General features: G+C 46.0%; 1 protein-coding gene across 3 annotated transcripts; it reads right to left on the bottom strand.

Moving 5' to 3' along the window:
* Positions 1–7: 7 nt before the first annotated feature.
* On the bottom strand, positions 8–27,977 carry LOC101912799 (pre-mRNA 3'-end-processing factor FIP1-like). 3 transcript variants are annotated; one of them, XM_055818013.1, is made up of 16 exons: positions 27,493–27,977; positions 26,803–26,842; positions 23,704–23,809; positions 22,356–22,462; positions 21,227–21,285; positions 20,031–20,141; positions 17,430–17,560; positions 16,585–16,709; positions 14,399–14,504; positions 12,802–13,000; positions 10,812–10,838; positions 8,306–8,363; positions 7,696–7,751; positions 6,185–6,383; positions 4,125–4,283; positions 8–1,353 (listed from the first exon to the last, which is right to left on the bottom strand). In XM_055818013.1, the coding sequence occupies exons 1-16, from the start codon at positions 27,584–27,586 to the stop codon at positions 1,221–1,223; spliced, it is 1,710 nt and encodes a 569-aa protein (XP_055673988.1). In that variant the 5' UTR covers positions 27,587–27,977; the 3' UTR covers positions 8–1,220. The 3 variants fall into 3 exon arrangements, with proteins under 3 accessions (XP_055673988.1, XP_055673989.1, XP_055673990.1); XM_055818014.1 differs by having other exon boundaries at positions 23,725–23,809; positions 27,493–27,976; XM_055818015.1 differs by lacking the exon at positions 10,812–10,838.

The following is a 27,977-nucleotide window of genomic DNA, read 5'->3' as shown; positions in this document are numbered from 1 at the left end:
AAAAAAATACGTAACATTTCAGAATTGTATTATTTTAGAGCAAAGATTTAAGACAGTTTTAAATAACAAGTCAAAGTAGTAGAAGATACTTAAAAATGAGACACTTGTGGACTCACACAAACAGAAGTGCAGTATCCTAAGTACTAGACATAACAAAACCCCTCAACATTATTTCCCCTGTTCTTCCTGCCCAGAAACATCTCTGTTGCCACCCTCCCCAAACAACACTTACTTCAAACAAACTTTGGAACCTGACTGAATTTATTTTGAGAACTAAGGGGAAGGAATGCATTGCACAGGAGTGTTGGTGATAACCAAATAGAAGTAAGCCAACCCTACGAGGGCAAACTGCTGGATGGGATTTCACGTTATCTACTGTGCTAAGATTATTCAGCTCAACTCTTAGTTAAAAAAAAAAAAAAGTATTTAAATCAAAACTTAATTAAACTCATGCTCTTACTATGGGTCTTCTGTTGATTTCCCATTTACAGGTGTACTATATGATAGAACTATTTTTGCAATGGATAAAAAAAAGAAGCAGCGCCGTGTTTGAAGTCTTTTCACACCCTATGTAAACACACAACAGCCTCTCAAAGCTGTCAGACCAAAGCAGACCTTGCGACCCACCAGTAAAAGCAGTTCTTCCTCACATGCTGCCCGGCTGGCCACAGAAAAATCGGTAGATATTTTTGTAGCTATAAAGAAATTTATTTGGGGGATGAGACTTTTCACTACTAGAAGCCAGACTCTAAGCTGGCTCTGAGGATCTAAATCACACTTTTCTTTGGACAATAAATTTCAAGTCGCACTTACTGTCCTATTTTTCAAAAAGGAATGATCATGACAAAAAATAAACGCTACTACCTAAATGAGTTAGTTTCAGCTGAAGCCATCTTCCATCAGAAACCATAGGATCTGATATGACAAAGTTCTCCCTAGGGATGTTTATGAGTCGAATAGCTCAGTGCTTTGTGTACTAGTACTGCTGTATTTTGTCTCGTATCAAAAAAAAAAAAAAAAAGTTTTAACTCTGTGTGCAGCCTCAGCTTTCAAACCACTGCAACGTGCTTCACTGCTCACCCAGAGTCAGCCTCCCTTGGAAATAAAAAATAATAATAATAATAAAAAAAAAAAATCAAACCCTCAAAACAAAACATCACCAATGCCACGCTGGTTCAAAAGGAGTGAGTTCCCCCTGAGGGCTGACGGTGGGGCCTGGGTTACTCCTTGGCATCCTGCTCCTCTCCCTCCTGGGCACCATCTTCACTGGTCTCCTTCTCCTCTTTGCTACGCTTGTTCTTTTTGTGCTTGTGACGCCGATGACTCTCCCCCTCCTCGCTCTCATGTTGCTTGCTGTGGTGGGGAAGCAAGAGGAGAAGGACGTTACCCCAGAGCTGCACCAGCACAGCTCTGCCAAAGAGACCCAAACACACCGACTCCAGGGGCGCGCGCAGGGAGGGACGCATTGGTCTCGAATAGACAGACAGATCAGAAGTGCCGAGGGCATCGCTGCGCCATTGAAAGGCTTCATCGTGTTTATTTGGGACGATCTGATATCACATGTGGCTGAACCCAGGGCTGGTTATGCAAACTGCTGGAGGTGGCTGCTTTACACCACGCGCTGCATCGGTACGCGGTCCAGGCAGGCGGCAGAGCAGACAGACTGCTGCCAGAGTAATTTTTTGGATAGTTTTTATGAGCAACATCTCTTGTATCTTTGCCACTCCTAAGGCAGCTCTCACAATTCTGACACATCTCAAGCTTCAATGTGAAGCACTGAGGCTGCTGAGAGAAAGAAGAGTCCTAAACCTGCGAGGTGTGTGAAACTTTCACTCTGACTATCTTGGGGAAATCCCCAGACTAGAGGCAAGAAAGGGATCAGCGCAGCTAGGGAAACGTGGATTGCCTAATGGGAGGCAGATCCTGTCTCTACTTCTGCTTACTCATAAATGACCTGGCACTTCACTAGCTTTAAGACTCCCCTATCTCCTCACCCAGAAGCGCTCTCCCGACACAGCTGGCCAGCTGTGGGTGTTCGTACAGCCTTTCTGTGGTGCGGGCCAACTCCCCGCCAGAAGTCACTCTGCCTAGGCTTGCGCCCCTCGGAGCTCTGCGCCGCTGACCGCAGCTGCAGCGCGTCCGTGCAGCCCCCCTGCACAACGCACGCGCCCCCCACCAGCCTCTGTCTCCCACTGGGAAAAGTGGAAAGGTGGGAGCTCTGGGTTCCTCCACACTGGTTCTTGGCTCCCCCCTGGGAGATTTTCTGCTGCTTCCCAAACATGCAATTATTTCTCCTCACAGGCTGAAACCCAAGTGAGGTCTCTAGAGCTGCACGTGGTGTGAAGGTGGCAGAATTAAACCAGCACGGAGTACAGGAAAAAGCAGGAACATTTACCACAGGAAGGCGTACGGTCACACAGCGCAGATGTGCAGCTCCACAAGTGGGGACAGATGTCAGGTGTAGAGACAAATCTTTACCACGGCTAGAATACCAGTTTAGCAGCAGAGACACCTAACTGGCTGAACCACTGAAGCCCGGGCCGAAAAGCTCCTGGCTTCAAGTCATTTTCTGACTTGCTTAATAAATGGTTTCACAGTCATTACAGGGAAAAACAAAAAAGAAAGAAGGAAAAAACAAAGGCTGCTGCCTTTCCTCAACACACCTTCAGCCACCTTGTGGACAGCAACGCGCGGTGGTTTATGACTGAATAATGCAACTGTCCTTTAATATTTAAACAAGCATCAGTGACTTCCTTCAGACCGGTCAATTTGCAGTAAACTGGAAACTACAACGAAACCCTTTCATCCTCCTGCAAATACCTTAAACAGGCTCAAACCTCAAAGTGCCTCAGGCAGGGACTCCGACAGGCACTCGAGTGGCCTTAAACTAAACGTATTCCTCCATTTGCTTCAGCTAACGAAACACTTCCCATCCTTCCACTTTAAGCAAGACAGAGGGCATCTGTGTGTGGTTTAAGGAGCAGAGGAAAAGTCGCCTCATTCCCACCTCATGCATTAGCCCAGTTGGGTACATCGAGCTCTCAAGCAGATTCTGACACTGCTTCGGTGAATTCCATCCTGTTCATGCAGTCAGGCATCTAAAACTCATCTTTAATTCTAAGAAAGCTGAGAAATAATCCTTAAAGCTACTGGCTTGTTAGTCTGGTATCAGCTCAGCTCCCATTTGTTTTGTGTTCAATTTTGATTATGGTCCTGGCTTTTGTTCCCATCACTTTGTGTCCAACCCTTCGGCAACCAGTCCTTTCTTGAAAATTTATTCATCTCCTTAAGGACAGGAACAGCCTTTTACCTCCAGTCACTATGTAGGTGTTTTTCTGACACTAATTTCAAATTAAGAGTAATTACCTACAGAGTTGACATGAATTTCATCTAAAAGAAGGAAGTAAGTTGAAACACACAAAAAAAGAGCAAGTCTGCTTAAGTCATTACCAGGATGTAAACTGACACAGCAACTGAGCACTGCCCGGACCAGAGACCAGAGCTGTTACTTTGCTAGCAGAATGTTCTCACAGGGGATCATCTGGAGCAAACACATTTTCTCCAGAAAAGCTGGGATTTTAGGACATCCTACTCTGCTCCAAAAGCATTTCACCTTTGTCCAGGTTATCATCAACCTCACTATCAGAAGCACTGGGCAGAGCTCCAATCATGCAGCACTCGGCCGCGGGCTCCAAGAAAAAATTTCTGTTTAGAGGCTGAAGGGAGCGCTTCCCATCTGCACAAGAGCCTGGAATACTGAGGGCTGCTGCTTCTGTTACGGGCTGGCACTGGACCTTGTGCGTACCTTAACAGTGGGAGCTGTGCTGTTCTGGTGTGGCGTTTAGCACAGGCCCACCTCTTTGTCGATCAGTGCTGCAACTCTGTTGGCAGTGATTCCACATCCTGCCAGCTGCCTTCCTGAGAACTGACCAGGACGGCCCTCCCTGTCACAGGCAGCTCTGCCTCCTGCCCGGGTACGTGCCCGAGTGCTTTCTCTTGCCAGCGCGTCGCATCTCAGGACATGAGCAGGTCCCAGGAAGCCAGTATGTCCTGGGGTGACAGTCTCGTCTGCAGCCAAGGTGTGTTCCCATCAACAACCCCATTCAACCCCCCACAGCTCTCACCGTCTTGAAGACTTATGCTTGCTGCTCTCCTCTTTGTCTCTGTGCCTGCGCTCTCGGTGACGATCCTCTCGCTCCCTGCTGCGATCGCGACTCCGGCGGTAGTCACGCTCAAAGTCGTAGCTGCGCTCTCGGCTGTAGTAGCGGTATCGTTCATCATCACTTAAAAGAAAGGAGAAGTGAGGCAGAGGGACACACTGCTCATGGACCTGAAAGTCAGGAGCCACGTTTACAGGACGTAGAACCCCATCCTCCCAACAGGCTGAGGTATGGCTGGTGCTCCTGAAGAAGCCTGGAACAATAAGCTGCTGCTGCTCATCGAACCCCAGATGAAACACAATCCCAGTTTCTAACCACAGCGAAACAACTTTCTCCACTTGCCTGTTACACGGCTCATGAGCCCAAGCAGTTGAATGCCGTGGCTTTCTCCTGGCCTCTCAAGACAAAGGGTTTACAGAATTTACTCTCTGGATTTACCAAGGGAGTACCTTAGCAGCAGGCATGTGGCCAGTGTCTCCGGGCTTTTGCCCTCACAATCCTTCTGGAACACGTCCGAGACATCCACCTACCTTGTTCAAAACCAACAGAAACACGCTCCTTGTATCATTCTGCCTCCCCTGGTGCTGGATTTTAACTCTCAACACTGTTGTCCCAGATTACCTGTAGTTCTTTCGTCAGCAAGTCAGACTATGGGACTATTTTCTTCCCCAAGTTCAAAAACTCCAGTTGTGAGTAAGGCTGACAAAGTCTTTCTGCCTACATCTAACTATCTGCTCAAGGCACCTCATTTAATCCACATACAGGAGTGGGCACGATGTACCCCAAATCCTGATCCATCTGACACTCCCCTCTACATCTCATAGCCCCTATTCAACTTCCAAAAGCCAAAATCTAAAGGGTTAACAAGCCACTGTCGGAAATCATATTCAGACTCTCAGAAAAAGTAAGTCTGAAATACTGTCTTAACACCCATGGAAAGAAGCTAGACAAGTAAATGTCCAGTGTCTGTGAGTGCTCCAAAGGACTCCGCTTGCCCTGCTTTGGCAAGCATGATCTCAGAGATCAGCGTGCTCGAAATCACTCAGAAATGCTAACAGTGTGCTCCGGAGTGCTGATCACAGGGCTTGGCTGCAGCAAGAACCTGCTCAGGAAGTGGGGGAGTCTCAGCTCTTCAAACTGTAAATAATTTGCCTTCTGTTCTGTTCCTCCCCCTTCCACCCAGAGCACCCACAAGCTTGTAAGATAAAAACAGAGGGGAGGAAAAAAAAAAAAAAAAAGAAAAAAAAAAGAAAAGGTTAGGAAAACGTTGCCCTGTTTGCTCACCCCCTGGGCTGGGAAGTTCCCCACGAATGCGCGTTCTGATCGTGTTTTGAATGACTATTGGTATGTCTGAGCCTGAAGCCTGCAAAACACTGACGCTGCCTTTGACAGGACCAAAAAGTGATGGGTTTAGAAGGAGCCCTTGCAGCCCAGCCTTCACCTTATCTCCCTAGGTCAACACTGGGAGGCTGGAAGCACTTCCCAAGTGCTCCCAGCAGTGCTGTCACCGGAGGTCACATCAGTTCCCAGGAAGGTGGCTGTCTGCCTGGTTCAGGTTTTCCATGTCAGGGCTGACTCCTGGTAAATGGCACCTCTTGCCCTGCAAGCCTCTACCGAGCCGAGCAAAGCACGGGTGCTTGGTCCTTTGATCTGACAGTTACACTTAGAAGACAAGAAGCAGCAGCTTCACCGGCCAATGGCTCACACTGAGCTGTGAAATGCCCAGTGAACAGAGAGGGGCTATGTCATTCACTGGCCTCACCTTGCAGGTGGGAGAGCAAGCGTAACTGGTTCTGCTGGATTAAAACAAAAAAACAGACACGGGAAATCAGCCAGTGACACTGGCTCCTTGTTTGTCCTCTAGTTATTGATCCAAATTATCTCTTTGCCAGTCGTTTCAGAAAATTATACTGGTAGGATCTATAATCCCATCCCTTGACCAAACACCTTCCTGCAGTCCAAGGCAAGGCCAGAGTTCCCCACACGGCAGCTGCAAGCAGAAGCTGCTGGAAACCAGCACTCACTTGTTGTATTCACTAGTGGTCGGAGTGCGGTCTCTGTCTCTCTCTCTCTCCCTCTCACGCTCACGCTCCCGCTCCCTCTCGCGCCTGGAGCCCGAGTATTCCCAATGGCTGCTGCTGGAGCTGCTTGTGCCTTTGTCCACCGTCGTCACCCAGGGTGTGTGGGATGTGGAGATGGGCGGGTAGCTGATGAAACCTGAATCTGCAGCGAGAAAGCAGAATTCTTGTTCATTTGGAGTATTAACAGCATCCTCTCCGTCCCTTCCTTAACATACAGGTGAATCCAAGGAGACAACAGTGGCCCAGCTCCCCCCTGTCCTCTCACTTTTCGCTTTCAGCCGTTTCCTAAACATGTGAACCCCTCTTCCCCGAGGAAGACAAGCAAGACCAGATATTTACAGATGTTGCTGCCAAATCCCCCCGGTGCCTTACACAGGGCATTACTGCAAGGGCTACGTGCTCCCCCAGCTCTTGCTCTCTACAGGTCCTGCTACACAGGGCATGCTATAAGGCCTCCACCCAAGGAAGCTTCAATCCATCCCTCCCAGACATCCTGGCTTAGAGGGCAAAGGTGCCTGCGGTGCTGAGCCAGCTGAGTTTAAGCAGCCCTAGGCTCCTGGCCACCTTTACAAGGTCTCACTTCTCACCAGGGACTTTCTCGCCTAAGGTGGCACCTGGAGAGGGCCAGGGGCACCAGCTAACAAAGGATGCCGCCTGATGAGCCCAGAGCCACCAGCACTTCCCCATCCAGATGCTGGCCTGCCGGGGCCTGCTCAGCTGGACCAGTGAGGGCATACCCCAGAGCAGTACCAGCTGCTGAAAAGGCAGCACTTGAGGTCCCTGTGGCTGAGGATGGCCTCCTGCTGCCCACTCCTCCAACCTCCTCTCCTGCTGCCTCTATCCTGGCTGCTCCTGTAGCAAGGAGGTGCCACTCCAAGTGCTGGTCACTAAGGAAATGGGAGAGAACACTGCGTTGCTGGCAGGGCTGCAGCAGGGAAGGGAATTTGCTGAAATTCTGGCACTGCCTCTTCCATTACAAAACAAAAGGCGACAGATGCCTGCTGGTGCCTGTAGGCAAGGAAGATAATAAAGTGGGGGCGGAGGGCATTCAAAAGAGATGCGAAGCTGAAGGTTGCACTTGTCCCTGAGGGTGGTGGAAAAGAAAGTGTGGGTGAGTTTGAGCAAGTGTGTGTGTAAACTAGCACAAGAACTTGCTGCCGAGGCACACGGGAAAGCTTCCTGTTGCTGGGTTATCTGCACTGAAAACAGCGATCTGAGGCTTAGCACTCATCTACAAAACTGCATTCACCACCGCTGCAAAACAGTCAGCTTTCCAAATGCTTCACGGTGTATTCAAACTCAGCACGTGTTTCTAGTGACTGGGATGGTCTGGGGCACAAGCCAGACCCTAAAGCTCAAGCAAGCACGATGTCCGTCAGCTTAAGGAAAGCCTGAACTACCATATCCCAGCAAAGGGAGACAGAAGCAGTTTGACTGTTATCTTCAGTGCTCACCTGCAGAGTTGTAGCCAAAGGGAGGCGGCTGCCTGTTGTTGTAGCTGGCTGGCTGGCTTTGGGGAGAGAAAAGGACGCAAGTTATGAACATCAGTGACCCCACGCAGACCCATGCAGGTACATCTGTGCTGCAAGTCTATTCGATTTTTTTCTGAAGGTCTGCGGAACATCCTCATGGGAAACCCAGTGAATCTCTTTCACTCTGCAGTGAAAGCTATCGGAAATGCATACAGGTGCAGTTGCTTTGTCACAGCTTCTGAAACTGCTGTAATTTAATTGCTTGCCCTGCTTTACCCCTCCCTTCCGTAAATCAGGCAGTGCTTACGAAGTACCTGCAGAACCTTTATAGAAACAGGAAGCAACATATATGCTATCAGCTACTCTGCATTAAACCTAAACACACACTTACATTTTATTGACTCCTTCCTGTGTCATGAATGTAACAAATCAAGGCAAATGTACAGAGGATTCCCTACAAGCTCTGTTCTTGCGCCCCCCACCCCAATCCGAGACCAGACCAAGAACTACTAGCACTAATTTTAGACCTATTGCTCTCCCTTCCTCGCTACGGAGGAGCAGTGCCGATGGCGCAGCCCAGGTGTGGTCTTACCCATCCAAGGTTGGAATGAGGAGAGCTGGTGGTGGTGCCAGAGGAGGCGGGAACAACCCTAGACACAGAAGCATAAGTCATCACAAAGATCTCACAGCTTGCCATGAGGGAACAAGACTTCATTGCTGTTTACAGTTAAAAGCAGTTAAAGCACCTTTTTACTCTAAACGAGGCCCTGAGTAATTTCCCTTCAGGGTTGTGTCTCCTACCGAAATTAAACCCCTACAGCTATGACAGTTCTGTAGGGGTACAGAATGAAAAATAAAAGGAAGAACTACCTTCGGTTGGATTTGATGATCTTAAAGGTCTTTTCCAACCTAAACAACTCTATGATTCTATTTTGGCTTATTAATCTTAAACATAAGATTCATTAAGGAGTAAAGATTAATCATTAACAGTCCTGTGGAAGACAGAAAAAGTCTGGTTCTTGGGATGCAGACACACTGCAACTACAGCAAAGGTTTTACTGCTCCATTGATTGAAATGAGTAACTTTGTCTTTTACAAAGCACGTAACATGGAATTCACCTGATTCTGTTTAACAAAAGCCAATTTTCTGAGGACATATACATTTAAAAATCGTAAGACAACACAGCATCAATGATGCAGAGAGGGCTGTCTGAAAGGTCTGACGCTTTAAAAATGGCAGCATCTTCAAGAAAGCAAAATTAAGCAGAAGTTCATGAAGGCCACTCCCAGAAGCGATGCAAGCATTGGAAACCAAAGCCCCCAACCCTGACCAATCTGAATGTGAAAAGGATGCACTGACTGCCCCTAAGAGAACTTCCTAAACTCCTACCGGTAACTATAAGCAGCCATTATTTCTATAGGCAGTTATCAATACCTACAAGAATAAGTTAACCACCCACTGGCTTGACTGTTTATTACTAAACAAAAAAATAAAAAAAATGAGCAAACTGTACCAATACAAAGGCTAGGAATCACCCAAACTAGCTGCAGTCATTTACGCTGGTTCCTTTTCAAGGCAATGAGGTTGAGTCAGCGTTGTCAAGACCCGTGGGACAGCTCAGCACCTCTTACCGTGAACACCTAAACGGGTCGGGGAACCCCTTCCTGGCAGTGTCTCACTGCAAAAAGAGGTAGCCTGAAGCCTCCGGCTCAGCTAGTGAAGATCTATGCTGCAAACAAGTTGGAGGACACATCTCACTCCTAAGATGCTTTTTCCCCCCTCCTTTTCCTAAGATCTTCCGATAAAATGCAATGCCTAGAGCATTTCAATCACACCTGTTCACCAAGCACAAGTACTTCAAAGTACTACTGTTAAAAGCACCTAACTCTAATGGTGGTGGATCATCATCATTATCATAATTAGCAGGTATTATCCCTCATCTCCCTTTCCAACCCAGTTACCTGAAGTGGAAGTTCTGTTTTGCCCACCTTGCTCCTCCCAAACAACTTTAATCTAAATGTACTTGGCTAGCAACTGGGTGCTGCAACGTCTACAATTAAGACCAGTTTGCATCCACTTTCACCACAATCTAGTTCTTCTAAACCCAAGCTTACTACAAGCAGGTTTCTTCTATTACAAGAACGAAAACCAGCTCTACAATATTATTTTACAGAGAACTACAAAAAGTGACATTTTAACAAGTACAGGCATTTTCTCAGTCTGAGGGACGGCCCAGCTAGGGTAGGTTTTCTGTATCTCCACTTGGGAAGCTCAGGGCAGAACATGAACACAAAAGCACGGACGCAAAAGCTGCGAATCAAGCCCAACGCGTCTGACACAGTGAGGACAAGCACATCCAGTACTAAGTGCTTTGGGTGCAGGGCTTTTGCAAGCACATGAATCAGTGCACAGCGTAACGCGGAGGCAGTGGCCTGACTGCATATACGCAGTCACCATCAGCCTTGGCTTTTCAGACATACGGCACCTGGTCAGAACGACTGCTCCAAATGGTCTGCTATACAAACAGCTAAATTTGTTTTCCCTATACTAGGCAAAATTGCCAGTAGAATAAAAAAGAAAATTACAGCTAAAAGAAACTCATATAGTAGCTCTGAATCAGTGGGCTTCTTAACTTACGCACAAGATTTGTTGTTACTTTTCTTTATTAGTATTCACCACCTCTACTGCACACCAGGGAGCAAAGGCTGCTGATGGAAACGGCATTTGTTCTGCTCAGGCTCACACTCCAAATTCCTACACAAAGCACTAATTTGTCACTCGGGCTTTTGCTGTGCTAATGCCATAGCAAGAACTAAACCATTTCAGGCTTTTGCCGCCTGAAGTTTTCGACTTTCTAGATTGGTCTTCAGAGACAAAACGAGATCGCATTAAGAAGCCCTACAGATTATTATTTAGGTCCAGAATATAAGATAAAGAGCTGGAGTTCAATGCTGCATTGGAGTTTATCAGCCTTAAATTAACTGTGCTCTAAAATGGGTCTTGGTGCCATCCTATCTTGTGTTACTTAACCCAAACGCTCAGATAGGGCCATCGGTGTGTTCAGAATCACTGTTATTAAGAGCAAGCGAACACCTACCTGGAATAGGACCAGGCGGTGGCAGACCTATGGAAATAAACAAGCAAGCAAAACAAGTGAGGCCAACCGGTAAAGCATGTCATCTCTGTACATTAAGCTAACCCAAAAGCATACTTCTGAATCAATCTCACATATTTGAGCAAACAGACCAGCAGAAAAATTGGTCTTACTAAGCAGTAACTAGCCTACAAACTGTATAATTTTCTCAAATTATTAACTCTTTACCTTAATATTCTATTTTTAGATCATGCTGCTTTCTCATACTGGAGAATTCCTTGTTCCAAGTGTCAACACACAATTCATTTGGCCTTCACAACAACTGAAGGAGCTGGAGAGGAGGACCTGCTGCAGGTGCCAGTGTGTCCTTTTGCTTGTTTGTTGTTGGTTAGGGGGTTTTTTTTTAATTTTTTTTTTTTAAAAAAAAGTCAGTCATAACTGCATAGAGAAATCAGACACCCTGGTCAACAACCAAGAGTGAACAATTAATCTTGATTTTGCCAATCATATTAATGGAAGGCAGTACAAAAAACTATCATGGTCCAGTGAGTACTGCAGTAATAATCCTCCTCCAATTAAAAGCCTTGACCATATTTTTTTTATTCTTCATCATCTGCATGTGGAGCACGTGCAAAATACAGGAGTTACTGCACGATGTGCTCCTGGTGGCTTCTCAGAAGTCTGGCTGCTACCGAAGGGACCAGGGGAGCCCAGAGCGTGGCCTTCGCTTCTGCTTCAATGCACTATTTAAGCCAGAAGCACGAGGGGCACAGACGTGACTCATGTTGGATCAGAAGATGCGCAGGCTTAGCAGGAGGTGAAGACAAAAAAGTGTCTTAGGCCACGGCTGGTATGTCCATAAATTGCACTGAAAAGGGTCAACAGAAAAACGACCCTATGCCCCCTGGAAAAGGCTACAGGAGCGCACATGTATGTGCCCTTTTTGGCTGCAAAATTTATTCTCTCCACCAGTACTGCCCTGTTTTACCTGGTGCCCCATAGAGTACTACTGGCCTCTGTGCTCTGTGGAAACCAAGTTCCTACATGCGTAGCAGGGACAGTGAAACTGCTCTGTAACATGGTGCTTGAGACAACAAAGCAGAATAAAAAATTAAGACATTTTACCTCTGCTATCTCAGTAGGTTTCAGGACACAGTCTGTAACTGCAGGGCAAAGGGCGCTCCTGCAGACACAGAACCTACCTCCACGTGCCTCTCCAAGTGCCAAGTGCTCCTGGCACAATACAAACCCACCTGGTCATTGGCAAGAACACACAAACTTGCCAGTGCTGAGGCCTGACCATGCCCAATGGGTTTATAGCCCACGGTAACGACCTCATTTACATTAGTTAAATTTTGCTTTTAACATGAAGCACCGCTCTGATGTCTGCACTGGACACTAGACTCTAGGAGAGTAAGAATCACCCTGCAGTGGCTGTTGGTACAATAAAATGCACAGAAACAGACACAGAAAGATACACAACTTGGTATTTTATGGCACAAACCAACCAAGAACTGGCCTGGACTGGGAGGACAATTGTCTAAGCTGCTGTTGCAGAACTGCCAGTTCCAGCATCACCCTTGAAACATCTGGAACTGGTCACAGCCAGACACAATCCTGAACTAAACAGCCTGCTGATCTCACGCAGGAGAGCAATTCCTAACTCCGTATCTTCCTCCACAGATAAACAGGAACCCATTTCTTGACATTTATCAATAAAGCAAATGGATGTGTAGCACCCAAAGGCTCTCTCGTGGAAACAAAGCCTATGCTTTTTTTTTCAAGGAACAGCAATGATTTTTTAAGTATTCAAGGGCAAATGTGAAATAGGCTGATGGAGACACTAAACAAAGATCAACCAGTTCTAAGGACCTGTTACCCAAACGCTCAACTGTCCCACCGCAGTTAACAGTTAAACCTTTAATTTGCTCCAAGCTTGCGACGTCCTAACCTGCAGCCTCCGACTGCCACGCATTGCTGTGTGAACACCTACCTGGAGGATGCAAGGGAGGTGGAACAGAAGTAACTGGTGGAGGAGGGTGGAGAAAGTGTGGTGGAGGTGGCCCAGCGAGCGGGGGAGGCGGTGGGCCTGCTGGTGGCGCAAACGGCTGTTGCTGAGGTGGCTGTTGGGGCTGTGAAGGCTGCTGGGGCTGCTGTGGGGGTTGTGGCTTACTTCCGTGGTCTCCAAGGACCTTAGAAGGCAGAGGAATGAGAAGAGAGCATTGTAACCTCTTTGCTCCTGCAGCTAGGACCTCACGCTGGCAGAAAGGGAGTGCATCACCGAAACGGGCAGCACGGCAGGATCTGGGAAGAGCAGGCTGAGCTACACCCAGGGGACAGCATCTTTTGAGGAGGAAGGAAGGCTGATCAAAGCAATCAGTACGCTTAGCAAGGTATCTTCGCTTACGTGGAAGAGCAGCGAGACCAGATTCTAGCTGTACATCCAACTGTGCAAGACGGCTGACATTTTAGTGTTATAAACACCTTTTGTTTACAGGAACTGCCACCGACACAGGCTTCAGATTAAAACCTGCCATATTTAAGGGCAATGCAGTCGTGTTGCTTTTTTAACCCTATTTATCTTTCCTGAGGGCAGCAAGAGGCCAAATTCTGCTCTAGATTGTGCCCACGTAGGTCAAAGGAAGACCAGATTCACTTCTGTCTCACAGAAGCAGGTCACGTACTACTGCTGAAGGAATGATTCATATGGAGAAGCCCTGGAAATACAGGTGACAATGCTTGTAAGTGGGAGGAACGTTTTCCAGCACATTCTTTCTCTTCCGCAAACTTTTTAGAGCACTGTTGGCAAAATTTGGGAAATTGACCACTAAAAAAAAAAAACCCACAACCCAGACAACAAAACACATGTAAAAACAAAACCAGGAACTGAGTCTAGACAGGGGAAAGGTTCTGTATTTGGGGATTTTTGGTGACTTAGGAGTGTTGGCAGGAGGAAGGTGATTAAGAGGAGTTCTCAGCAGATGGTCCTCAAACCCTACCTAGCACCTTCCTCCCTAGAAGCCAACCAGGACATGATGATGATACAGTGAACATGCAAGATCAGAGCCGAGTCCAGTTTTAACCCCCAGGCTTTTATTGCTTGTAAGGACCAAGATCCTGTAACACAGGCCCACCCTACGTCTGAAGCGTGGGCTGCGTCCGGTGATGCTTAGACTAAATGTTACTTCAAACTAAAAAGAAACACAAGCCCCAAGGAGAAGTCCTCCACTGCAGAACTGGAGATTCCAGCCTGACAGTGGAGGGTCCACATAAGAGCCTCCCAGCTACGCACCCTGAGGTATACTTCGGGGGAGCTGATGAGAAAAGGAGCTTGGGCCTTTACCATTCAGGTGGCAAGGCTGGTATTTAAAGGACAATCCCTCATTCCTCACAAGACAAAGCTTTTAACACAGAGGCTAATTCAACCTGCAGAAGGCAAGAACACATGCATACACCTCGATGGCGTTGACCTACTGCTTTCCAGACAGACACTGTGACATGGGAGGTCAGGAATGCACAGACAGACTGCTCAGGGTTCACCAGGAGCGCAATAAAGTCAGAAATTTTTCAAGATGGTGCAAAACATTTACCTGAATTGGGTTTTCCTCAGAGGCATGCTTATCACGTCGTCTTCCTTCTACTCTCCTAATTGTGCCTGCCTGGCCACCGATCACATCAATTGTCCCACCCAGCTTCCTGGTACAAAGCAGATGCATCTTTTTAGGCTCAAAGACATCTGAAGGAGCAGTTTCCCCCACTATTAGACAAACTTCTCTTATACATTCTTTCCCACCAGAGAAGAATCTCTAGAGGCAGCACTCAAACTGGACAAGCAGTGAAAGAAAAGTCCCTTTTCACTTTTGAGCAATCTGAACTCTGCCAGCAGGGGTGAGTTCGGTCCCTCTGAACACCCAGAAACATGATCCAAAGAACCACCACATACACAGATTGCTGAAATCCTTTACTCGTTCTCCAGATGTGAGCCTTATTCCCAGATAAGGCTCAGAGAAAGCGGAGAACATTTCTGTGAAGCCTTTAATATTATCAGCCCAGATTTTTCCTACTTTCTGTCCATTATTCCAAGTGTTGTTGATATCAGCGCATTTATTTACAAATTGGATTCTCAGACCCTTTCCAGCCCATACCTCTGTGATCTATATTAAAGTCAAGTTTTGCCACTGCCTTCAATGAAATCAAGGCTAGATCCTTGAAGAAATGTAGCCAAGAAGCAGTGCTGTCTATGCACCAGTGGAAATCAGTCACAGAACGTACAGTTTTCCACATTCTTTTATCTCCGTACCCAGGACACTCTTAGGGGAAGAACATTTTTATAAAGACTTGCTGTAAGTTCATCACAAGTAAAGGTTTGTGAGAGGGGGAAGCACCTGCAACTGAAGTTTAAGAATGCCTCATCCTATATGCATGCAGCAATTGATTTGTGTAATTAGTATGGCCTTAGGCATGTTTTCTGCAGTTAGGACAGAAAAAAAGTCGCTTTTCCAAGCTAGTCAGAATTTTCTATCTCTGTGGGAAATTCAGACAAAGTAGATAAAAATGCTGGCTAGTTGGTGAGATTTTTTTTCACTGAAATGTCTTCATTTCAGAAAACTGCAAGTTTTCTCACTGAAATCTATTCACTTTGTTTAAAAAAAACACAAACCCCAAATGCCTCATTGCTGAGCCCATGGCTTTGATGTTGCTGCAGCATACCAAGCTAGTCATTCTGGTTGTGACCAAAAGCTCTGCTGCAGGAACAGAATCTTGTGTGTCAGTACTTTCAAACCCAGACTTTAATAAAAGTTAAAATGGACAAAAGCGCTGTATAGCTACAATAGCATCAGCTTATTTTGCAGTGGTGTAGATTTCCAAAAATCTCATGAGATACGCATAACAGCTGGAAACAAACCTGACTGATTTGGTGGCACTACGAAGGGGGACAGAAATGCCACCAATGTGCTTAAATGCAAACAGACTAAGCAGAACTTTAAAGGTTATACTTGAAGCATATAGTTGGTTCTATTCTCAGACAAAGTGCAAAGTCGGAATGTGAGACTGATTTCTGCAAGACAGGTGTGCAAAAGATGTAATGTGAATAAAGCAACAGAAACACCCAGGTCCCAAAGCTCTGGCTCTTCTGGTTTCACATGGCTTTGTTTTCCTGAAGCTTTTGATAAAAAACCCCAACCACCTCATAAGGTCAAAGTGGTTTTCCCAGCAGAGGCTGCCAAGCAAAATGACTCAATTGTTTTGCTTTGTCCAGCCTTGTGGATCCTCTCTCTCATTGGAGAAAATAACTAATTAGCATGCATCAAGCAGCGTAGCATACACGTTCAGAAACCAATAGCTCCTCTTATCAGCTGCCAAACATGTAATCCACTTCCACTTAAGAAGGCAAAGATTAATATCGTGGGAGTAAGAATAAGCCAAGTAAGCACAAGCAGCTAGCAACGCCAGCCCTCAAAGCTGAGGTATCTGCCTTGGCTTTTTCTACTCCCAGAGATGAGTCCCTTCACCTGGGATATTGGTTTCCCTCCCCGCGCAGCTTTATGGAACGGATTTACCAAGGAGAGGTATATGGATAGGTAAGGGTTGCACAACCCGTAGAGGAGCAACTGCTGGAGACAACAGTTAATGAGCGACCACAGTAGCTTCCTGTAAAGTTCCAAATTTGCTTCTGGTTCAGGCTTGAGGAGGTTCAGATATGGCCCAGGTGGATCCCTGCTACCCCTGTGAAGAACACAGTGCACCCAGGCTTTGTTTCTGCATCGTCTCTTACCTATTAGGAGGAGGCCCAGCCTTCATGCGTCCTCCCACCAGAGCCAAGAAGTCTGTTTTGAATTCTGTTTTGATGATGTTGTTTTCCACTTCTTTTTCAGCATTTCCTGTTCTTCCTTGCTGAACCTATGGAAGACAAAATATAACACGTAGGTGTAATGCCCTTACCTTCAGCTGAATGTAGCAATGTAGAGATTAACTGTTAGCAAAGGAAAAGGGCTCCCTTGAGGAACAATCACAGGGCTCTTGCAAAGCAGTAGCCTATTATCAGCCAAGGCAGTGGACACTTCTGTAAACTAGCTGGATATTCCAGCCTCAGCCTGCTGTCCACTGCCTCCTGCTAGAAGTCCAAAATTTAATAATCTGATAATCCTTCTTCATGCAATCCTTAAATCAAAACTGGAAATAGTAATACTTGTTGAATTGACTCTTTGGCTGAAGTTCTGATGAACAGTTGTTGGCCACACAACTGCTGCAGTCAACAGCAACAACCAAAACAGCCGTGTATGCCCAGCTCCCCTCTCTACATCTCTCACATCCACAGGGTCTTCCAACCAGACCCCCCTTTAGCTGGGTAGCCTCGAAGTCAACTGGAAATTCACTCAAGTCTTGCTACTGTAGTAGTTCAAACACGCCAGGCAGGTAGCACTGTTCATTCCATAGAGGAAAGATTGTTAGCAGGGAGATTTAACCTTTCAAGATACACTTTTGTATTTCTCATCAGTGAAAGGAACACAGAAGAGTGAGGTTTTAAGGTATCTCCTGTTCTTACACTCTCATCTCTGCAATTACAAAAACAAGCCCCAGTTTTACTGTAGCCATACGCAGGAGTAACACGTCACCTACCGTGATCTTATTTTCAGTGCTGATGGGAGGAGCAGGATCCAGTCCAAGCTGAAGCCGTCGCTGCTTTTCACAATAACCCTTCCATGTTTCTTCATTAAATCCGTAATTAAAGTAATCAGAAAGATCAGCACCTGACAAGGGGAGTAGAAGTTAACAGGGATTCTAGCAAATTTTCGTTCTCAGACTGTCCTTTAACTGTTTAAGAAAAGAATCTTCCAGATACCACAGCTCACTCTCCAATTTGTTCTGTCAGAAAGCCACTGCATGTCACAGCGGAGACGGCTGCATCTTTTGGGGGGAGGAGGACTAGAACCTGAGCAGCAGTGGGACCCTTTGGGACACAAAATACAGCAAGTATGCAGGCTATTAGAAGAGAAGCTTGCAACCACTTATTTGCTAACCGTTTTTATTCAGACCAGTTTCTTGCATTTGTTCAAATGAGTTGAGTGCTGGAGAGAGCACAGGAATGACAGTTCCAGCTACCACCACAAAAATGGGAAAGTGCCACAGCAGGTTTTTCTTGGCAGAGCTAAGCTAAGACGTTCTGCTGCTGACCATCGCTGCCTTTGCTGTTTTGAGAAAAGATTTTGGGATTCACCCATCTTGTGACAGGGCTAAAGTGGAAGTTTTTTTATTAAGGCACATAGTACACAAGTTCAGTCACGATCATAACTACAGCCTTCCGAGACTGTTATCTTACTTTGACAGTCTTCTGTGAAATGTGCCAATTCAGCAGGAGCACTTCTGAGTAAGAGAGGTGGCCACAAACTGCTTGCCAAGAAAACCTAGCTGCAGAGGGACAAACGCAGCTGCGGCTATCTCTGTAAGGCACACCTCACAACAGGAAGCATTGCAAAGCCCCTCCTAGCCCTGCTGAGGTGTCCCACAAACACCCCCCGCACAAAGGCGCTCCCAGACAGACCAATTCTAAAACAAGCAGCTGATATAAAAGGGCTAAGCGGAACACTCTGACCGTGCTGAGCCTGGATCTATAGAGCGAGGGTGAAGTTTATCTTTCAAGCAGGCCACCCTTCCTGTTGTACCACACAAATATGCAAACTACACCGACACAGACTCAGCAGCATGACATCTACATATCTGTTCTATCAGCCCTCTAACAGTTCTTCCACACTATTTTGTCTTCCTCTCCCTCTCTTAAAGAGATACCAACTTGTTGAACAATTAACTGTAAAGGATATAAACCTGAGAGGCTGCTGAGTAAGAAGCTACTTGCCATCCAAAATAAACTTAAGAGGCCACACTCCTTTGCAGACATCTTCCCTCTATTTGTACTTCAACAGTGTTTTAAGGCTAGGCCGGCTTCATTTTGGTCCAGGGATGTCAGCAGGACCACGCCGACTTCCATGCTTTCTCTCTGAACTTCTAACTTATTTTCTTCCTAGCCCCCCCTTTCTCACCTCACAACCCATGGGACATGCCCTGCAGAAGAAAGGCTACGCTTTCTGCTGCGTCTGTACTAGCTGCTGTTTGTCACAGAGCGCTTTAGTGCTGGCTTGATACCGCAACGCACCAATGTAGTAATTAGCACTGTTATGTACCCTGATGCCCTTCACTTCAGGTGGGCAAGAGATACCAAACCCAACCACAGACAACCTCATAAAAGCACGGCTTACTTGGCATATCTCTGAAAGACAAAGTACAGTGGCTGTCGGAGAGAAGTTATTTCTGAGAAGAGGCAAGTGGATTTTTTGCCTCACTTAACACTTCATCATAGCATGCTTTATGAGAGTAGCACAGCAAAAATTTGCACCTCTTTGGTTTCTTCATTTACATTTGTATCAAAATTCAGATGAAAACCAGAAATTTATTCGTAGCATCCTACAGCTGCCATGCAAGAGTCGCTTCCAAGTAGAAATCTCCCTAATATTAATCAGGAAGACAAAAGAGACCATGTACAGACTAAAACCTGCTGTGCAAAGTACTATTTGCCTGGACACAGTCTAGACAGTATTGTCCAGAAGAAATAAGCGGGGACTGCTCACTCACAGTTATGCACCTAGGGGCAGAATCTAGCCAAGAACTAGGCACTGCAGCTTTTCTAAAAGAAAAAATCCTAGCCTTTCTTGTCAGAGTAGACAGTGTTTTCCTTCTTTTTATTCAATCACCTGCAGCAGGAGAATTCAACACAAAAAGATGGCTTTGCCACCATGACATGCTCAGGTGGCAATTCCCACCACTGCCACCCTCTGCAGAAGTGTGGACACCCCCAGGACACAAATAAGAAGGGGATGGCTCTGAGCTTGGCCATGGTGAGAAGAGACCACATATCACCAACGGCCAAAGCGTGATCCTGCTCCACTGACTTTAAGGCCAACAAACATCATCATGTTGGTATCAGTGTAGTATTTCTGGAACTAGGGAAATTCAATTAATAGCATAAATGCAGCCCAATTTTAGGCAGAAGCACGGCTTGATCAATCAGTAAATGTCACTGACTAGACAGGCATCAGAGGCTGAGCAATACACATTGTTCTGACTTCCCTGGTCCTTGGCAGCAACAGACAGAAATTACACGTAAAATTAAAGAGACAGAACTAAAACTGCAGAAAATATTTACCACAAGAAACTGTGAGGCCCCACCTGGTTTCCTCCACGGTTTGTCTTCAAATGAATCTAAATCCACTTCTATAACAGGCAATCCATTTATATTCCCCGCGGCATCTAAGTCAATACCTTTGGGCTGCAACTTGGCTTTGGAGAGAGAGAAACCGTTACTACTATTAATGCAATGCCTTTAATCCACTAATTTACTGAGCAAATTACTCCAGTCAAAAATAAAACTACTCTGAATTCATTGCTGGCTTTATAGCACGTAGGTCACCACAATCAACTTTTATTAAAAATTGCTTCAGTCACTCTATAAATAAACAGCCAGGGTATACAGCACTTGCAGTTGAGCAGCAGAAAAGCAAATTCAACCCAGAATGGTACCACAGACAAACAGAGTAAATTACTAGAGCATGCATGAAATTTACCCCAAATAAAAAAAATAAAAATAAGAATTAAAAAAAAAAAAAAAGAGATGTTTCTCCCCAGGCAAAAATATTTATTTTTCCCTCCCAAGATACACATATTTTCTCACAAGAAGAGATTCTTTCAGGATCAGCCTTAAGTGGACCATGTACTAACTGCAGCCAGCAAAAATCTGTTGGGTACAGAACCTTCCAGGAGAATTTGTTCTTATTTTCTCCATCAGACGACAAGTCATTTGTATAAAGAAATTAATGGAAGGAAGCATATGAAGCCCATGAAAGGACAGTATCATAAATGAGGAAGGACAGAATCGAAGTCTTCAATAGACAGTATAAACCAAACCGGAATGGTGGGGATAATTTCAGATGCAGAAATACGCTTATCTGATACTCAAGGCCAGTTTGTTCCATTTAGTATCTTACACTGCAAGCTGCTCAGTATACTGACCGCAGAGTTAAAGCTTCTCCAGGCAATTTAGAATGTTTGGCCCCAGTGCGACAATGATGTTTAGAAATATTCTGGGGTTTTAACTATAAAAATAACCGAGTTATCTTTTTTTAGTTTAAATAAAATTATAATCAGCTTTTTCAGTGATGGGTAATTAAATAATTCGATTGTATCCTGGACCCTCAGGCTGTCCTAGGAAGACACGTTTAGGAAATGCACTTACTATTCCTAGTCTAAATAAGATGCAATAATTTTATATCCTTCCAAACAGAGACCGAGATTTGCAGCTGCTCCAGCTGTCAGCGCCAGATTAGTGAAATATTGCAAAAGGTAAAGGATAAAAATAACAGCAATACCTGAAGCAGATGCTCCATAGCCTCTACCCGTTTTTAAGTTTAAATTCATAGGAGTTCCCCTATATGGAAAAGAATCACTACATTGGTATTTGAACAAGGTTAAAGTTTTTCATGCAAAATATATTCAAGCCCTGACATCCTTCAGAAGATGCTTAGTTCACTTGGGTTTATTCACGCCTCTCTAGGATTTTTAGTACTACGTCTCAACACCATAGAAGTGAGATGCATTTGCCATGCACGTTTCTCTAAGCCTGCGGAAACCCAGCAAAATCCTGACCGACAACAGAACACAAGAGGATTGTCTTGAACGTGAAGAGAAAGGTTATTTCAAAGACTGGTAGTTACCATTCTGCCCAGGAACGTAGTTAGTATTTAAATGGAGCAACACAGAAATCACAGCTGCACATATATCACAGAATGGGGAGAGAAAGGTAGAAGAAGATGATTTCAAAAAGGATGTCTGCAAAATCTAGTGAGTTACTAATGGATAGAGCATTGCTGTTCAGAGTAATCCATCAGACTGAAACCAGCTCTGCAACAAGAGAAGGAAATCATCCATAAAGTGGAAAAATTAGAATAAGCTGCAAAGGACATGTAAGTCATTTCCTTAAGAGGAAGGCTGCTAGCAGCAAGCAAGAATGCTGTCTTATTTTTATTCAATGCAAATCAGGTAGAATTTTAAGTCAGTGATGTAATTTCCCGATTTGCAAATCCAGCCTCACCATTCTGAATCATGAAAAAAAAAAACAAAACCCACAACAGCTGAAAATCAGTAAGTTCACAGCTTATGCAAATTCTTATCAATACAGATTTTTCTTGAACTTTTCACAGATGGTGAGTTAAACTTAACTTCCCACCTTTGATTTTGCCCAATGCAGCATAGTAATTACTTGGTTAATTTTCCAACAGCAGACCCGTGAATTGTCAAATCTATTTTACAGACGGATTCTCCCAACAAGCAGTTGCAGGACAGTGCTGCCCATCAGTTCTAATCCTATTCCCATGTTCTAAGTGTTGCTCCCATGCCTCCCAGAACACACAGGTCAGCTCTCATCCCCACTTTCAATGCCAATCAACACGCCAGAGCTACCTCAGATCAAAAATCGACACCATAATCAGCAATACATACATGTACGATGGTGCTCCCGTTTTAATGTTGCCAATAGTAACTTTCACGTCATCATCATCGCTGTCGCTATCGCTGTCATCTTCATCATCTTCACCACTTGGAAGGGCCTAGCAACAATAAGAGCACACAGGAGCTCATCAACATGTGAAACTGGTAACTTCCCCAGGACAGCAAGCCAAATAGTACAACGCTTGTATGACGAAGAACAATTAGAAAGAACAATTCTGATATCAAGACATAACTTCCTAGTACACCCCACGGCCATACAAAGTTGTCTCTGGAGGCAAAAACCATGGAAGTTACCAGCCTTCAACATGAACGGACAGTGCCCACAAAGAAACTGCTATGTCCTTGGAAGAAGTGACCCTACATGAGAACCAGGATAACATTTCTGAAGGTGGGGAAGGTTTAGCTTGGTTCTAAGAATTTCATCAAGCCCCACAGTTCTTCTCCCCTACTCATTTTGAAAGAGCTAGGGCTTTTCGACACAACTCCTTCATGGAAGTATACAGTCACAAATAAAAATCACCAAAATACATTCACCAGGCTTCACCCAAGTACCTCGGAGCAAATATTTTCTCACCATGACTTTTGTGGTAGGACCCTGGGCACAGTCAGTGCCCAAGGCCTTAACTTTACATAAGAACTTCAAAGCTGCCGATCTGACTCCAGTGCAGCACCACTGCTGGGGCACCAGAGCCAAGGAACTCTTCTGGATACCCAGCAGCACAGTTCTGCAAGAGGCAGGAGGTGAATCAACACCTCACCATTACAAAAGAGTATGAGGAAAGTGTTCCTAACGTCCTCCATCCTTTTCCACAGCACATGGGTTTGTCGGAACTCTGTGTGAGCCCTCTTGACATACCACAGCAGCAGAAAATAAACCCATCAAAAAGACTAGAGGAAGAGGGGGTGGAGAAACGAGCCTCCTCCTACTCCTTCAGCGCTGAGCCACTAGGTTGTATTCTAAGAGGTCTGAGCCTGAGTCAAAACTGACTCCCAGCACTTCGGGCTTTCTATCCCAGTGTTTCCCATATTCTACTGACCCTCAAGAAGTCAAGACTAAATACTGAGCAGGGATGGTAGCATCATGCTCTGCTCCTTCTCCCAGACCGCAGCATCAGAGGCCCTCACCTGCCTCTACAATGGCATAAGCAATACTTAGATCAGGGTTCACTCCCCACCGCACAAGGTAGGCTGAGAAGAGAAGCCTGTTGCTGCAGGTAGCACTGGGAACTGTCAGTACACACCTACAGTACAAACGTTACATATTAGGCAGTACCAGCATCTTTACACTCACATCTTTTTACCCACGAGTATGGAGAAAAACAAAAATAACTATGTCTACCATTTGCCGTGGAACACGTACATGTTGTGATATCTCTCGGTCTTCATTGCTGACAGGCCGGCTCTCCTGAGGAGCATCTTGCAAAGGGTGAGAAGATTCTGGGTGTCTGGTAAATATGACAGACAAAAGAAAGTGGACAAGCCCAGTCTAGAGGCTCACCTATAAACATTTCTAAAGCATTCATCCAAGTGACTTTCATATAATGGCTTTATTCATGTAGTGTGTTTATTCTGCTGGCAGTTAGCTCACCTACACAACAAAAAATTAATCATCCTTGCTTGGCTTTGCTTTTGTTGGAAAGAACTAGTTCAGCACTTCCCAGGAGCGCCTTACAGACAGCACGGCTGCCTAGCCAAACACCACTCAACAGCTAATACAGGTGGCAGCTTAACAGCTTTCAGCTTTGGTTCAGCACAATCACAATGGATACAAGTTAAGACCATAATAAGCAAAACTTCACCTTGTCCTTAGGGATGCTAATAATTATACATATGCCAAGTAAGCAGCAAGGGTATCCGTCCCACAGAAATTAAGGAAAAAGTTATTTTAGTGTTCCTATAAATAGTTTCAATTAATGAGTAGGTCAAATTCAAAGAAGACAAGACAGATAATTATATCTGCCCTATCTTCTCATTCATTACAAATTAGTCCTAATGCAACAATGGTCAGGTTCAAATTTCCCTCTAATTCAAGAGTTTGTAAAATGTTTATATTACTTATCGCATTAGCCAAGCAAGAAAGTCAAACTGGTATACACATGCTAGAAAAGAGTATGCTAAGTGTTACAAAACAAAAATACAAAGAGAGATAATTTTTTTCTAAGGACACAGGTAAAACCTAGTAGAATTTCAAAATAATTCTGGCTTTCTAAAACAGACAATTAAAACAACCCAGGCCCAGGCCACCCAGTTCTCCACCGGTACTCTGTGGAGACGTTGCTATTAATTTAAAACCCCATGTTGGATAATAAACCTATATAAGATTATCTTCAAGAAGAAACACACGTAACACCTAACAGGATCCAAACACTGGTCAGATTAAAGCCATTTCAGAGGTGGCAGGAAAGGAGACACCGAACAAGCCAAAAGATCACGCTAACACAACTCAGCAAGCAGTTACTGAGCATAAAAACCAGAACAAATGAACAAGACCAATTTGAGCAGTTACTGAAGCTCCCATATTAGAAAAGCCCCGTATACAAAGAAATCCAACAATCAAACCAAGATCAAAAAGAAGGGATGGAGGTTCAGCAGATAACGAAGGAAGCACAGGTCCCATTTTCGCCAAGTTCCTGAGGTGACAGCTGAAGACACCTTCAGTTATAAACAGCAGCCAAGATGTCTAAGGGAAAACCAGCCTCAAAGTATTTCAGATTTGCAGACATAGGCTATTAACGTAAGGACCAAAAGATGCACTACTGGAGAAAATCTCACAGGTGGCTCCAAAACCTTTTGCATTTTGTTTGCCAAATCCAAGCAACCTGTAACATTGACCTCAACCCCAGAATTTTCTTAAAAATCCAAATCACTGAATTAGGGAAGAGTGACAAGTATTACCTTCAGCTTCAAGTCACATGAAGTATCTGTGGGTGTGCATTAAAATTTATGAATTGGAGTTCAAATAAATATTTGCTAAATGACAGTCTTTCGTTCCTAACCTATTTGCTTCCCAGGAATGAACAATCCGACAGGTCTGAAGCAGTCATTTGCATGCAAAAAAAAGTTGCAGCTATTTGATTTCCCCAGAATGCCAACATAACCCTGTGCTTTGCTGGCCTAACAGCATCCTGCACAGGCTGCTGGTATTCTGCATCCTTCAGGGTAAGGAATGTTCATGGATACTGCATCCTGCACTACACTAATTTCTGCTCCACGGGTAGAGACAAATACTCTAGGCAAGCCAGCAATGTATCCCTGGAGCTGCAGCCATTGACAACATCACAAACAAAGAGTCATTTTTCTTAAAACACCCCACAGCTCTTCATTGAGGAAGATTCTCATTGTGCAACAAAGCAGAAAAAAAAGGGGGGGAGAAAAAAAAAAAAAAGAGCTAGTATGACCACTAATGCTTTTCCTTCATGCTTCTTGCAGTTATTGGAGATGGTTGCTAGAAATTCAGATTTTTAATCCTGCTTGTAAAGTAAAATTACATTGAGATGAAAGTGTCAAGAAACAATAAATTTATGCAAGTTAGCAGTAAATCTCTACATACACTAAAAGTTGTTCCTTCTCACAAAGCTCATTTGATGTTTTTAGGTAACGATTTATCAAGTCTGCCTAAAACTTGTTTTTGAACAAGTTCTCATATTCCCTAAGCACAGGATACTTACTACAGAAACAGGACAGTACCCATAACAGTCCTAGAAATTCCAGATACTGAATTCAAGATTACCCTAAAGGACGATATTCAACTGAACTTTTGAAGGTGCTGAGCACACAGAAGTCCAGTGAAGATCAAGTCTTCTGAAAACTGTCTCACGCTGTAAAAAGGCAAACAGATAATATTTCTGCTGAGAGAAAACTCTGCTGGTGCAAAACACACTGCTACAAACACATGGGAGTTAAAATCCAGGACAGACAACACTTTCCACACATAGGAAGCAAAAAAGGTCACTGTGTTGTCCCCAACACTTTTATCTGAAAGTCTTACCCAAACCACATACTTCATAGATCTTGTATAATTTGCTGATTTGATCATGTCAAGATTTTAACGCAGGCTCAAGCTTTTTAGCTTTTCCAGGCTAAAGCAAAGCCAGTTTCATGAAGGCCAGGCCAGCACAAAGGCCAATCTTCAAGGCACCATTTTTCCCAGGGAATTAAACTGGAAAACAGACCTGATTTAAAACTAATCAGGGAAGGGAAAAAGGGTTAAAAATTAGTTTTAAGTCAGATCAGTTGACCAATCCAGTTCACTTTCCAAATCTTAAATGCTGTGCCAGCCCAAGCACAGGGGCTGGGGCTGACCCCATAGGATGGGAAGAGGATAGGCTGCCCTTCCTGGCAGCAGCTTTGGGCTAGAGCATTCATCAAGCTACGCTTAACGTGGCTTGATCTTCTTTGCAGCTTATATTGTTTTAATGAATAAACACTCTGGACTCACCCAGAAATTGGTCCGTCTTCTTGCTTACCAGTGGTGTCATCTGCAAAAACAGTAATAATAACAAAAATGATTCAAGTGAAAGAAAAGAAAAGCTGAATTTAAGCACAAAACGCGTCGCAGCTACAGAAATCCCTAGCAGTGCCAAGTTGCTATAACCCCACCGTTCTTTTTTCAACGAAGTTCCAGTAGAAATGGAGCAAGTTAAAAAAAACCCAACTCAACGAGCAGAACCTATCTGCAGAAGTCAAGTCTCACAGCACTGGCACAGAACCGAACTGAAATGCACATCCCAAGCCTGGGAGCAGGCGCGAAGGAAACACCGCGCAAGGCGCCGCGGGCAGCCGCGAGGGGCTCCGTACCGGTACCGTGGGGGAAGGCACGCAGGAGCGCCCCGCGGCTGGGAAGTCTACGAGGGGAACAAAGACGTTTAAACCAAGCCCCGGGCTCTGCCCCCGTCGCCCCCAGTCCTGGCCGGCCCGGGGGGCATCTGCCCCTCCCAGGTCAGCAACACCGGCGGGACGAGGCGCTGCAATCGCCCCGGCCCCGCGCCGTTACTGCCCCAGGGGCGCCCGCCCCTCCCCCCGCGCGGAGGCGGGACCCCGGGCCCCGCACGCCGGGACAGCCCCGCCGGCCCGGGGGCAGGGTGCTTTGGTGCGCCCCCCACCCCGCGGCCCGGGCGGCGGTACGTACCTCCGTAGAGCCAGTGCTCCTCGTCCTCCTCCGCCTCCAGCGGCGCCGCGCTCGGCACGGCACCGGCCGCCGGCGGCTCCAGCTCGGTGGCCATGGCCGCCCCGCCGCGGGGCCGAGGGGAGCGGGGCGCCCCGAGCTGCCGCGCTGCCCCGCGCCCGCGGCAGGAGGCGGAGGAGTGGCGGCCGGGGCCGCGCTAGGCTCCCGCCGGCGCCTGAGGCGAGGCGCGCATCCGCCGCGGTCGGCACGGGGCGGGGAGTCCGCAGCCGCCGGGCCGCGCCGAGGCCGCCTCGCTTAGCGCGCCGCCATCGCCCTTGCCGTAGCTCCTGCGGGCAGGGGGCCGGGGCCGAGCGGCGGCGGGAGCAGACGCGGAGGCGGGCGAGAGCCCCCGGCTAGGAGCGGAGGCCGCGCCGGGCCGCAGGGCCGCCCGCTCCGCCGTTACAAAAGGCGCCGCGCACCGGTCCCGGCCCCCGCCCCGGCGCAGGGCG

This window comes from Falco peregrinus, chromosome 13 (assembly GCF_023634155.1).
Source record: "Falco peregrinus isolate bFalPer1 chromosome 13, bFalPer1.pri, whole genome shotgun sequence".
NCBI lineage: Eukaryota > Metazoa > Chordata > Aves > Falconiformes > Falconidae > Falco > Falco peregrinus.
Note: the sequence above shows the minus strand (reverse complement) of the source record. Positions and strands in the feature narration are given on the sequence as shown.